The sequence below is a fragment of the Monopterus albus genome, unplaced genomic scaffold, assembly GCF_001952655.1.
Source record: "Monopterus albus unplaced genomic scaffold, M_albus_1.0 scaffold121.1, whole genome shotgun sequence".
Lineage (NCBI taxonomy): Eukaryota > Metazoa > Chordata > Actinopteri > Synbranchiformes > Synbranchidae > Monopterus > Monopterus albus.
Window position 1 is genome coordinate 472,303 of NW_018128001.1, and position 13,280 is coordinate 485,582.

Here is a 13,280-nt window from a genome sequence, read left to right on the forward strand (position 1 = left end):
GTCGGTTTGTTGTCTTGTACGTTATTGCCACGTCTGCTCTGCCTCTTCATGTCAACACTTTCTGTTGAAAGACATGTTTTCTTCAGACACCTGAGTTCTGCTTTGACCCCGCTCTGCTCTGGTACCCAAAGGAAAGAACTGTGTGTGTGTGTTGTCAGTCATCTCGTATGAAGCAGTGATGCTGGCAGTATATTGCAGCACACAACTGAAACTGGTGGCTTCTTCTCAGAGGACCTGTTGAAAGACAACTATGTTGATAACTATGTTTGTTAGTTCCAACTTCTTAAATGGGAATAGTTGCTGTTTTCTTTGTCTTGTGAACTGAATGTCTTGTTTTTGTATGGTTCAGCTAAAGGCATGTGAAGACGTCATCTAAGTTCTAGACAACTGGCAGGGTTTGGTTTTTTTGTTTCCCTCTGTTTTCTGACTAAATGATCAGCTGATTAATTAGACTAGTTAGTAGCTTAATTAGTTATGGCAGATTTGGGCCTCTGCATTCACTGAAGAACAATAGAAAGGAGTTGTTCAATAGTTGCATTTTTTTTGGGGGGGTAGTGGAGAACTGGTGATCAGATTGTGTTTGGAACATGATGTTTGGTTTGTTCAGCAAACGCACATCTCAGTTTAAGGTTTTTGTTTCTTTCGTCTTGCACAGATGTGTGTTTGCAGTGAGGATGTCCCAGAGACTGGAGTGTTAGTCGAGTCAGTTTGAATGTCACAAACACCCTGCCCACAGTTCTCCCAGCCCGCCGGTACAAGTGGTGTCAAAGGGTGAATAGCAATTGCATAACTGACTTTACCAGTTACTCCAGGTTTGGACATATGTCAGACCTCTTAATCATTTTGGTTTTAAAGGGCAGCAAGATTTCAAAGATGTGCACATCACATGCTTTGGTGTGAGGCATGATAAAGCCAGAAACGCTAATCCTGGACTGAAGGAATGAACTTCGGTTGTCTTCAGGCTGCTTGCTTGTAGCAGCACGGTGTGGTCATGAGCCTGAATGAAGCGCTGTCGGTTACATTCCTCAGAACCAGGGAGTTTCCTCTGGCTCTCTCTGCCTCATTTTGTTGTCCCTCCTGCTCCCTCTCCCCTCTCTTCCTTTTTGATTTCCCTTCTGGAATGTGACCTTTGGTGACCTTGACCAGCCCTCTTGGGTATTTTGCACACTTGGAGGGATCTCAATAGGGCCTTGGGGTCTTTTCATAAAGGACGCTGCTTTCCTCTAGCTCATCTGAGAGTGGATGTACCTACAGCTTTCCCACCACAATATGCTATGTTTCACATATTTGCTCCTGTTATTCTGGATTTAACTTCAGTCTTCACTCAGCCCTTCTCCCCACCTGCTGTCTCTGTGATCAGTTGTTTTTTCTAGGTAAGCCTCTGCAGGTTATCTCACTTTTCCCTTTGTCTTTTTTGCTGCACTTTCCTTTGATGGACACGTAGCCCCTGAGAAGTCAGAATCCCTGCCTCCAGATCCCGTCCCTTTCTTACTTTGGGGATCCCGGCTAATTGATAAGTGTTCTTCTCTGTGACAATGGGCCGTGCTCTGAATGCAAAGAAAGCTTTTTGGGGAGCCACAGGCATGATTGGAATGCTTTTATCACTGGATTGAGTTGGCTCTCTTATCAAGTGGATGCCAAGGGATTTGTAATTTTGGGAAGTTATTGCTTCACTTAACAAAGCCTCACTTCCCATGTGTTTTTATTAAAAAAAAGTCAACCGTTCCGAATTGCCAGACAGGCTGTGCCACTCAGACCTTGTGCATAGTTTTATCAGTTTGTCCGAGTTAGGCCGGGCCAAACAAATCCTGCTCTCTAGCCTTTTTCCACTGACCTCACTGCAGGCCCTGGATGGCAACGCGTCAGGTGAAGGTGAAATACAGGTAAGTACGGTAGCTGTTTGTTTTTCCATCCAGCTGGTTTAATCTACTTGATTTGAGCATGAAGAATGTAAACGCTGACAATTCTAAAATGTTTCTATCATACTGTAGACAAAGATGGACGTCAGCACTTGCTGCCACTATGCAAAAATATGTTGACTGCATTTGAATGGAAACCTGGCTATCTCATCTTTAATCGACAGAAGTGACTGCTTTCATTTCTGTTAGCGACGTCCGAGCACTTAATGTGCCTGTGGTAACAACTGTGCTGGTTAATTAGGGCAAAAAAAATTCCTCTTTGCCCAGAAGTTAATCCATGTTGTACCACCAAACCCCGGCTTGTTGCCTTTGGGGCCTTGTGGCTGAGAATGTTACAGCTTGTTGGAATGTCGCTGGTTTTCCATTTAGGCCTCAGTCATTTGCACGAGAAAGAGACGAGTTTTTAAGAACTTTTTCTTTTTTTGCATGATGGGGTGCGCTGAAAGCCTGAGTAGTGAAAAGGATGTGGGGAAGCAGGGAGCGTGATAAATAGTATCACTAGGATGTAATAATGGTTCCTGCATTGCTGTCCGCCGATCTATAAAATCCCTTGGGCTGAGGAATGTCGGCACAGAGGGGAGGGTTTTGTTCTTCCTGCCTCTGATGGAGAGCAGTCGAGAATCGGGTTCCCTCCGCCCCTTTTCAACCACTACATATTCTGGCACTTGTAACGGGAACTATATGAATACATTTAGGGCAGAAGTCGAGTCAAGTTTGCTTGAAAAATGACTGAGATGACTAAACGATTTATCCAAAACAGTTGCAGATTAGATTTGTCACTTCGATTATCAAAAACAGTTGCAGATTAGATTTGTCACTTTTCTAACTGTTCAGTGAACAAGTTGTGTAACTTTTAAAACAAGCACTACAACAGTTGGCTCGATCAGCAGCTCATTTGATTTTGACATGTTTCAGTTTCCCTATGTGAGAATCGGCTGCTCTTCCTCCTCTTTAGTCTCAGATTAATAGATAAACCACACACACGTCTGTTCTTCTAGGCCTGAGCGTCTGAGGTTTGAAAACTTCAGCTGTTTTCTTCTCCACCAGTTTGAGACACCTTTTTTTTTTTTTTTTTTTATAACCAACCAGCTGATTGTTTCAGCTCTACAGGTGTTTTGATATGTTTTGTAGTGAGGATTTAAAATCAGTTGACTAACAGTATGTCGTTTATTTGGAAACGTGGAGGCTAATGCACTCGTTTTCCTCCCCGCCACCTGCCCCAGGCTTGAAAAGAGAAGCTGCTGTGGCTTTGTGGCGGGCTAGTAAAATATAGAGGGCCACGGCAGAACATGGCAATACGATCCGTACTGCGTTTCCATTGGGAGCTCGTTTGATGTCGGCCCTGCAGTCCCAGGACAGCCTGTCGTACTCTGACAGATGGTCCCAGGCCTGAAGCCAGACTGCTGGCCACGATCAGCACTGATGCAGTGTTTTTGTTCCCAGGCTGAACAGATGTGTCTGAGCTGAAAAATGGAGGTGGTGAGCAGGAGTGCTCCACCCTAGGCCTAGAGCTCTGTAACAAAATTAAACACCTCAGTAACATCATCAGAGGAGCTATGTGACATGTAACATCATCAGAGGAGCTATGTGACACATCATCAGAGGAGCTATGTGACTGTGTCTGAGCTGAAAAATGGAGGTGGTGAGCAGGAGTGCTCCACCCTAGGCCTAGAGCATCATCAGAGGAGCTATGTGACATGTAACATCATCAGAGGAGCTATGTGACATGTAACGTCATCAGAGGAGCTATGTGACATGTAACGTCATCAGAGGAGCTATGTGACATGTAACGTCATCAGAGGAGCTATGTGACATGCCAGAGTCTTTTATGGATGTTTAGTGGCACTCTTAGAAAGACACCATGGCTTAGAAGGCTTTTCCTGTGTGTGTGTGTGTGTGTGTGTGTGAGAGAGAGACAGGTTTGCTGCAACACCTGTGTATGGTTTCAGATGATTATTGGCCTGCTTCTGGTTTTCATACACGTCAGTTAACCTGTTTGCTGATGAAAAGGCAATCAGCAACTGTTTTTAGGATTGAATAATAGTTTTTATCAGTTTGTCTGAAGTTTCCTGGTTACAGCTTCTCAAATCAGAGGATTCTCCTTTTCTTCATGTCACTGTCAATTAATACTTTTTAGCTTTTGTGCAGGTGATCAAATAAAAAAAGCTGTTTGAAAACTGAATGTGCCTGTTTTATAATTTAAATGATTAGTCGGTTAAAATCGTTAATGAAGAGAATAGTTAAATGCAGCCCCAGTGTGGGGCTACACTCGGTTTGTTCATCAGCTCAGTGTTTCTGGCCTGATTGTGACTATGTAGACGCCGTCAGTCTGAACTAGTTCTTCCTTTAGCAGTGACAGAACATTTTATTGTGGTGGGGTTTTGCCACAGTAAAGTCTCACTGTTCAGTAGAACTGTTGTGATGTTTCTCTGGAAATTTACCCCTCGCACATGAACCTATACTCGCCTCATTCCTGTCAGGCTTCTCTTACGCCACATACAGTTCACACACAAAGCCACCAGAGATCGGTGCTTTTGTGGTACGATGGCTTCCCCTCATTCAGACATCCTTCCTGATAAATGTGTTTCAATAAAACAGCTCCTCTTTGATGTGGTGTGGGTGAGTGTGCATGCAGCGTGTGTGTGTGTGTGTGTACATGTGCACGTCTCCCTCTGTGTTAGACCACTGGCTCACTCAGCCAGCCCATGTGGGCACCACAGTCATTGAAACTATTGTCAACAACAAAGGCCACCTTGTCTGTTTCAAATCCTCATAATTCAGCTGTGATTAACGTGTGTGTGTGTGTGCACGTGTGTGCGTGCATTTTATATTACTTGCTTCATGAGGACTGAAACGCCTTAACGCACTCACATTGTGGGGACTTGGCCATCGTTGTGGGAAGAAGCTGGTCCCCACAAGGAAATCACTGAATTTTATGGTGGCAACATGGTTTAGGGTTAGGATGAGGTTAGGTTAAGTATTGGGGTCAGGGTTTGGGTTAGGCAAGTAGTGGTTGTGGTTAGGCTTAGGATAAGTCTACAGGAAATCAATGTAAAGTCCCCACAAGGAATGAAAACACAGCGTGTGTGTGCATTCCAGTGTTTCCTGTTGGTTTTAGAGAAGTGACAAAAATGCTTGTGTTCTGCTGAAGATGAGAAGCACATTGTTAACAAATGAAGAGAATTGTTCAATTTCCTAAGTGTTTTTGTTTGACTTGGGGTTTTATTTTCTCAGTTTGTGGGTAAAACTAAGACTGACTGGTGGAAAGGGGGCAGCATCAGCTCTAAGGCGTACGTTGTATCAGACCGCCATGGTGAAGAAGGAGCTGAGCCCCTTAGAGACGGGGTGTGGACGTCTGGACTGCCTTACTGAACCTGCTGCCACCCTGACCTGATCTCAGATAATGAAGAAAATTTTATTTTCTAAAAACATACTGAGTAAAGCTTCGGTGTCCCCAAAGGGGCAGTTGGCTTGCACCTGTGAACACAGTAAGGTTTAACCCTGTAGGTCTTCCCACTCTTACACTTAGGGTCGTACAGTTGTGGTCCCCACAAGGATGGCTGAGTCCCCTACTGTTACAGTTCCCACCACCTGTCAGAAAATACTCAAGGCAGGTGTGTAAAATGTTCCAGACACGGGAATTTGAGAGTTCCCTGGCTCCACTGCAGAGAAGAAAGGAACATGGTGGCCGACAGTCGAGACCAGTTTCTCAGGCCAAACCCAACAGCAGCTTCATATGAACGGTCGGTGATACCAGTATACTAATCTGGTTATCATCTTCTCTAGCTCGGCAGCAAAAGTTCAAAATACTAAAATATCATGAAATCAAGTCAATAAAACTTAACTTGAATGTGACCTGACGAGGATGCAGTTTGCTATAATGAAGAAAAGCCACACATGCTCATGTTGAGAAGCTGCGGGTTCATCTTGTACTGATCAGAGCTACTCGTTCCTGTTCGGGTGTGGATCTGCTGATGTGGTGTTCAGCCTTTGTGGTAGACAAAAAGATCTAGTGCACACACAGTTACTGACTGCTGAGGTGATGCTTTGAAATTGGATTCCTTCACCTAAACATGACTCAGATGGGGAGTGGCTCAGTGGGTTGATCAGTGACAAACTAGTTTCTCTGCTTCATAATGTGCCACCAGTTCATACATTATCATCCGATGGATAAAGATCAACATTGGTGAGACGTGCAGGAGGATGAAACATTACAGTGAGTGTGACAAAGGCTCACTTGTGGCTTTAAATCAAGCCAAACTGAAGGTCGCTTGATGGTGTAAAGAACTAGAAACTGGCCTGATCCGCAGTTTCACAGGATAAAGAGGCAACTTAAGCATCCGATTGTGGAAATGAATAGTTGTTGTTGTTGTTGTTGTTGTGGCCAGTCTTCTCATGTGAAGTCTAAATTAGACAGTTGTTTATGGGACTGATTCATATTCATGCTGCTTTTAATCAGCACAACTTGATTGGTCTTAGATGGATAGTTCCTGTCTTTCTCTTGGTGTTTTCTGCCTTCTGAGGCCTGCAGCTGATAGAAACTCTTCAGGAGCTTACACTACATCTACTGGGCTGTAATGTCTGAGATCCAGAGCTGTGATATGCCTGCCTGAGGCAGAGCTACCATCAAAGAGGTTGAAGGTGGAAGAACTGGGAAGACTGAGGCTTCTCTAAGAGTTTGTCATGCTGCATCATGGCTTTTGTAATAATGGTGAATCATCAAATTGACAGGGCTGGATGGCTTCAACTGCAGCAGGAACTGACCAGTAAAAACCATTAAAACTCAGTTGGCCTTACCAGTGGACACTGACCTCACACTATCTGATGGCACAGCCTGTGGCTTATCTCACACAGTCAAGAAAGGAGCGGGGAGTAATAGAAAACAAGTGGTTTCAGTCATTATCAAAGGTGAATTCACTTTACTGAGTAATGTTTGTTTTTGTGATAATGAAAAGAACATAACATATAGTCATCACTGACTATAGCTGTGTGGTTATTGTGTCTGTGGACATGTCTTCAGTGTCCCTTTAGTGTTTAATGTGGGACACTCACATACTACATTACCCAGAAGCCACAGGGTGCTGTGGAGAAGAAGCCACCCAGAAGTTAATTTAATAGGGGTGTGTGTGTGTGTGTGTGTGTGTGTGGCACCCTAATCTATAGCTGCCAGCTGCTGTTATCTATGCAGGTAAGGGACTTTTGGTGCTGAACCCCCCCACCCCCCAAATAGTTGTGGACCCTGAAGCTTTTGTGTACACAGGCTGGTACCTTTTGCCAGTGAAGCACATCCTTTGTGTTAATAACCGACCCTGGTAAGAGTTTCATGTCCATCATTTCCAGATAGGTACAACCCTGTACCCAAATATCAACATCATTAGTTCTCATTTGACAACGACAACCCCACCCCCCGTGCTGCAGGGCAGGGTTTTGATGGACAGTGTTTTAGCACTAACATGCACAGGACTGATGTGATAAAGGTAATGTCTGTCATGTCGCTTCTTGAGGGACTGACCATGTATTAAGGGGCTGAATGATTTTTAACGAAGTACCGACCCAATAATAACGGTAGCTCACACCTTATGTGGCCCTTTGGGTACTATAAACCAAAGGCCTTAGACTCCAAGTGTGTCCTTTCGGTAGAAGTGCGTCTTAGTAACGGATCAGGTGACAGTACATGGTGTACATCCTACTGGTTCAAGTATCACCCAGCCGCAGGAGGTTTCAGGGAAGAAATGGAAAAACAACATATGAAGTAGCAAGGGAGTGAAATGTGGAGGAAAATGAGGAAAAAGGTGACGAGTAGCACTTCAGACCCCCTGTGCCATTTAAAAGCACATTGTAGTTTAGTTGCTTTGGGCTCAGGAGGTGATCTGAGGCCACAAAGGCACCTGAATATCGTTAGAAAACAATAATTGTCTTCTCATGAAAAGGTCAAAAGACGTTGGACATCACAAAGACCAAGGAAGCACATTCCTGCAGGCTGGTGTTTTCTTTTCCGTCTTTTCATACTTCGTAGTCCTCCGTGCCGCTTTGTGAAGGGAACAGATGCCTCTCCCAGTGTCGGCAGATGGAGGGATTGTTTCCCCAGTGTAATGAAGGGGGCTGTTGGAGGCGTACCCCCGGTTACCTTGGTCATTGATATGCTCTTGAGGCATCCACTGGCATTGTTTGGTGTCGATGAAAGAGACCGATCCAAAGGCTGGGTGGCGGGTGTCTTGACTGCCTTTTGCTGAATGCAGACAATTGGGGATCTGCAAAGTTTAGGAGCAAAAGCTGGTACTGCTGAGTTTTACCATGTCTAGGGAGGCTTTCCAAAGTCAGACGCTTCACTGAGAAAGTCCTAGTGGATGCAATGTTGTCCATTGGCCCAACCCTAGATTTTACTGCCGAGATCCATGTTATGGAAGTAGAAAGTTACTGCATGCTCTGGCACAGTATCAGATTAAATACTCAACATGCAAACAGACACACAATTTCCCAGGTGTCTCCACTAAAGCCATTTGGTTGGCTGTTATCCATGTTAGGCAGAAATACAAGAGCCTCTGCTGAGAGTGGAAATGGTGATCTGCTGGGGCCAAAATGGCTGCCAGTCAAGGTAGTTGACCAGCTTCAAGTCTAAAGTTTTGTTCTAAATTAAGGTTTTCCAACAGCGACACATTAGAGCCTAATACATGAACAAACCTGATCTTTCTCTTGAAAGCAGCATTGTTGTGCATTTACTTTACATGGAGTGTGTGGTGGTGTTGTCGTCTTCCAGGATGTCTGTGTGGTTTTCTGCTGGAAGGCACACAGCCAGAGTTGGTGTTGCAGAGCCCATTAAGGCTGTGGTTGTTAACACATTAGGTTTAATAACACAAGGGCGTGACTGTATGTGGCTGTGAAGCTTGGAGATAATAACAGTGTTTGAGTGCACATTCACTTAATGAGTTTATATGTGGAGTCGGAGAAGGGATCCTGGCTAACGTACGTTTGCTTTCATATGTTCTGGAGGATCTTTTTATTTCCAGTTACAACATAAAATATTCTTGTTTCTTTGATTTATTGACACTTGAGGTTCTTTTTTTCCTTCGTTCAGTCACTGAGCGGCAGGCAGTCCTGACTAAAGGGACCTAGTTTAACAAATCACAGAGGCTCACCCAGTCTTGGTAAAATCACCACGTGAGAGCTGATTTTCATGTTTGCTCGGTTGCATAACCACTGTTCGGACTCTCCTCTCTCCTTTCTCTGTGCCAGTCTGAGCTGGTTTGGAGAGGGGGGAGCTGCACCGTCCTCCTCCGTTTGTGCACCAACAGAGTTAAATATCTTCCATTTTATGTACAGACTGTTTTTAAATGCATCCTCAGACTTGTGAAACGGAGGCGTGCGGTTTCTTCCCCTGCTGTGGGCGTGTTGTTCCCAAAGATGTTCTTGGAACTGGGGGAGTTTTTTTGCCTGGACAGACTGAAACTTGGCCTGAGTCCCATTGTGGAGAATGTAGTAAAGATGTAATGCCCCCCCCAAATCAGATTCAAAGGCTGTCGTCATTAGGGAGACCTAACAAAAACCCCTCAGCTTTTCATCTGTCTCCCCCTGCTCTGTTCCACTGAATGTACCAGGCCTGTTGGCACAGGTCTCAGTCGGCCTGTACAACTGTTGTTGGAGCACTTCAGTTACCAGTATCTTTTAGTTCATCCCTGCAGGACGCAAAGGTACGTCCACGTTTCACCATAGGGGGGTTAAAGGTCAGCAGCAACCAGGAGTGTTTACTGACACTCCAGGACACTGACAGATGAACATATTGGCTCTTCTGGCTGTTGAACTTGCTGTCTGTTTGAAACTGTGTGGAAGCCAAATACACGCAGCATTTTTGTTTTTAACACTGAACAGAAACGTGTTCAGTGGTGTAATCCATAACTTCTTCATTACCCCACTGACTTTATTCATTTACACTCAGTGAGTGAGTAGTTTGGTTTAAAAATGAGTTTCACAAATCAAATATTTGTTTGCAATATTAGGATGTTCATGATTAATTAGCAGCAGTCTGACACTTTATTCTACATGTCCATCATTTCTGGATACGTTTCCTGGAAAGGAATGTCTGGGGGAAATATCAGTGAAGCGACCTAAAAAGTTTTGAATCAACACACAATAGGTGAACATGCACAAATATGACACTGATTTATGGACAAGAATACCTTGAATCATGTGTGGAAATAGTTTTCAATAGTAGCTGGGAAAGAGAAATTATTTTAATGGATGTGGTAGCTCTTATTTCAGCTTTAGAAACTATCAAATTACAAAGGAAATGATGATGAAATTACTTCTAAAACAAAGCTTTGCTCAACAATCAGAGATAAAGCTAGAAAAGCAGATGTTGGGGATGGATTTGACTGCCCTGCCTGAAAACGGGGTTTTTGCCCCGTCAGTCATCGCTGGCTGGAAAAGTAGCTTCTAGCACCTTTAAACCTGCAGGTTTCAAACAGCTGCCTGAGGGAATGATGTGAAGTATTGGTGTTCCTGCAGGAAAAGGTGCTTCAATGACTCATGCTGCCAGTGGATTGAAGACTCCTGACTCGGATGGATGTTATGGTCTGAATGAGCAGGATTCCTGTAACGCGAGTCACCGGGCTTGTTGCAGCACGTAGCAGTCACAGCGGACAAGCCCCTCCCCTCCTCCTGCTCATAGCAGCCACTTTTAAAGGCAGAGAGGATTACCTTCAAACATTACTGAGTACTGGAGAACATGCACGTGATGCTGGGAGCCCCCCCCAGTAGGCTTAGCCACCAGTTAACCCTTGTATTGAAGACCCTGACAAGATTCAGATGGAAGTAGTTAGGAGGAGAGCTCATGACATCAGCACGACTGTCTGTGTGTGGGTAAATGGGGATGCTGTGGGATGGCCAGGCCTGGTTCCAGTGAGATTTGTGGTCAACTTTTGTTCTCGGTAAATGGAAGGTTTCATTAAAAAGGCTTGTTCCTCTTTTCTCCCACAATGCTCTGCTGTCTGCAGTCTGGACTTTTCGTTCCCTGCAAAGAAAAGTGACCAGGGCACAAAAGCTGACCATCTTGTCAATGTGTCTGCAGGTGATTGACTTGAGTTATCAGTTAACTCAGGTTTAGCAGCTGAGAATGAATCAAGATCATTGCCTTTGTCTGAGAAGTTGTTTACTCATATTTGTTGACCTTTTTATTTTTCCCTTATATTTTAGTCTTGCACTTTAACTTTGGTTGACTTTTGGTAATCGTTGCTGTTGCTACCGGACAAAGTGTCTATCGAACTAGAACACGTGCTCATGTTGCTGCGACTCCTGATTATTTTCATAGTTGAATCGCTCGCTAACGTATTCAGTCTTATTGAAGCCAAACAACTATAAATAGTCACTTTAATTTTAAGGTTTTACAAAAACGGCAAAATTTCACATTTAAGAAGCTGGAACCAGGGAAAACTGCTGTTTTTGCTTTTTAATTTCATATTGGTTTGAATTGACATAATCTAATTTTGGCATTGGAAAGCCAAGAAAAAGGTTTTTGTCTGATTCAACAACCATAGCGAGTTGTCAGAACTGGTGCCAGTTTTGAGTCGACTGATCAGTTAATCAACGACTTGTTTCAGCTCTGATTTATTTACTGCCTGATGGGATTAGGTTGTTGTCAGTAAAACGTCTGGAGTCCAGAGTGATTTATTGTAACTCTAACAAAAACAGCCAAAGTACCAATTGTTTGGTCTGTAAGATGTTAGAAAACACTGAATAATGACATCACAATAACCTGAAGTCCTGATGTGTCAGACCAACAGTGCAACACGTGTACTTTACATCTCTGAACAAAACAGGAACTGGCCTGTTTTTGTTTGTGCTTTTCCAGTTTTCTCCGTTTCCCATCAGTCCTCCGTCACACCCTGGAATATCGGGTGCAGGCTGCCAGTTGTTGTCTGCTAATGGTGGCTTTTCTTTGTGCGTTTGCGTCAGGACGATGACGGAGAGTTCCTCTGGTACATCAGCTGTGTTTTTGCTCATTAGTCTGTGTGATATGCAGGTTTAGTTTTGTCTAGTTGTGTCGCCGCCGTGCACTTGGAACAGAAGTCTTTCAACCTGTGGGTCGTCTCCCTGAACAGAGACCGTAGAAAGGGAGCTTCAGATGAAAATGGTGCTGGAGCAGATGGACTGGCTACGACATTCCATTCGTTGGTGGTGAGTTGTAGTCCGTGTGATTGTTGTGCCTGGTTTTCTCTCCCGTCTTGAGCCATGAGTGCAGCATGACCGTAGGGACGGCATATTGTTCTCTTGTCCACCATTTTGGTGAAATATCTCAAATTACTGGATGGACTTCTGTAAAACTTTACACAGCTGGTTCCCAGAGGATGACGTCGATACTCCTGGTTTTTGAGAGAATTGCCTAGAGACTAGCTTCGGCTGTTCATGGTTCTCAGAGTCCTGGTGACTTTGGTGACCCTCTGATTTTTCATCTAGCGTTTCTAGTTTTCTCTGTACTTTTGTAGGTATGTGATCATAAACCAAACTGACTTTCCCATCAGCCTCAGCTGTACTTTGTTTACTGTTGGCTAACAAATGTCATCATGGTACCACACAAAACTGAGATGGTGACTGTTTTCACCAGCGTATCCCTCTGACCCGTTTGTCTCTGGTGTCCCAGCAGGTGAGGGAGACAGAGACGTGGATGCCCATGAAGACCACACAGATGGCTGTCAAGACCAAACACGGGGACGAGGTCGACCTGGAGTCATCGGGAGACTCCCTAAACAACTCAGACTTCGGCTTCACAGACAATGAAGATGAGGATGAGGATGATGACCACACTGACCTGGATGACTATGATGACATCTCTGGATCTGGCGACGGAGGTTAGTCTTCACAAATAAAATGTTTTACTTATTGAAATTAGAATTGTATTGGAGGTGTTCTTCTTGAAATAAGATGAAATGAAGAATCTTGTTTTTGCAGGAGTTACGGTGTCGCCTGGAACAGAGCCCAGACCCTCAGATATGGTGAGTGTCTGGATTTACCTTAACATGTCAGAGCTATGGCTGTTACTCTGCACCTGGTTATCATGATGGCAACCTGTTTGTGGACTCGTTCAAAAGAATATGTTTTGGTGGTGTTGGTGCACATGTAGAGTTCAGTTTGTGGACGTGCAGGGCGGTACGTTTAAATCCCTCTCTTCATCCTCAGCCTGATGTGAACAACAACAAGATCCCAGAGGTGGAGCGCCCGGTGCAGCCCACGGTCAACAAGGAGGTAATCGTCCGGAACAGTAACGAAATCCCTCTGCTGGGGAACAAGGCCGAGACCAGCGAGGAGCATCCATCCAATGTCCTCATGGCCCACACCAGCGACGACAGCATCTTTAACACGCCAGAGGTC

The 13,280-nt window shown here is 44.5% G+C and overlaps 1 protein-coding gene across 1 annotated transcript in view; it reads left to right on the top strand.

Annotated features, from left to right (window-relative positions):
* Window positions 1-13,280, top strand: part of sdc4 (syndecan 4) — a 16,433-nt gene that overhangs the window by 1,582 nt on the left and 1,571 nt on the right. Inside the window, exons 2-4 of the mRNA XM_020612164.1 lie at window positions 12,553-12,760; window positions 12,861-12,904; window positions 13,089-13,280. The exon at window positions 13,089-13,280 is cut by the window's right edge and continues 1 nt beyond it. Coding sequence (XP_020467820.1) covers window positions 12,553-12,760; window positions 12,861-12,904; window positions 13,089-13,280 — 444 coding nt within the window. The remainder of the gene's footprint in view (window positions 1-12,552; window positions 12,761-12,860; window positions 12,905-13,088) is intronic.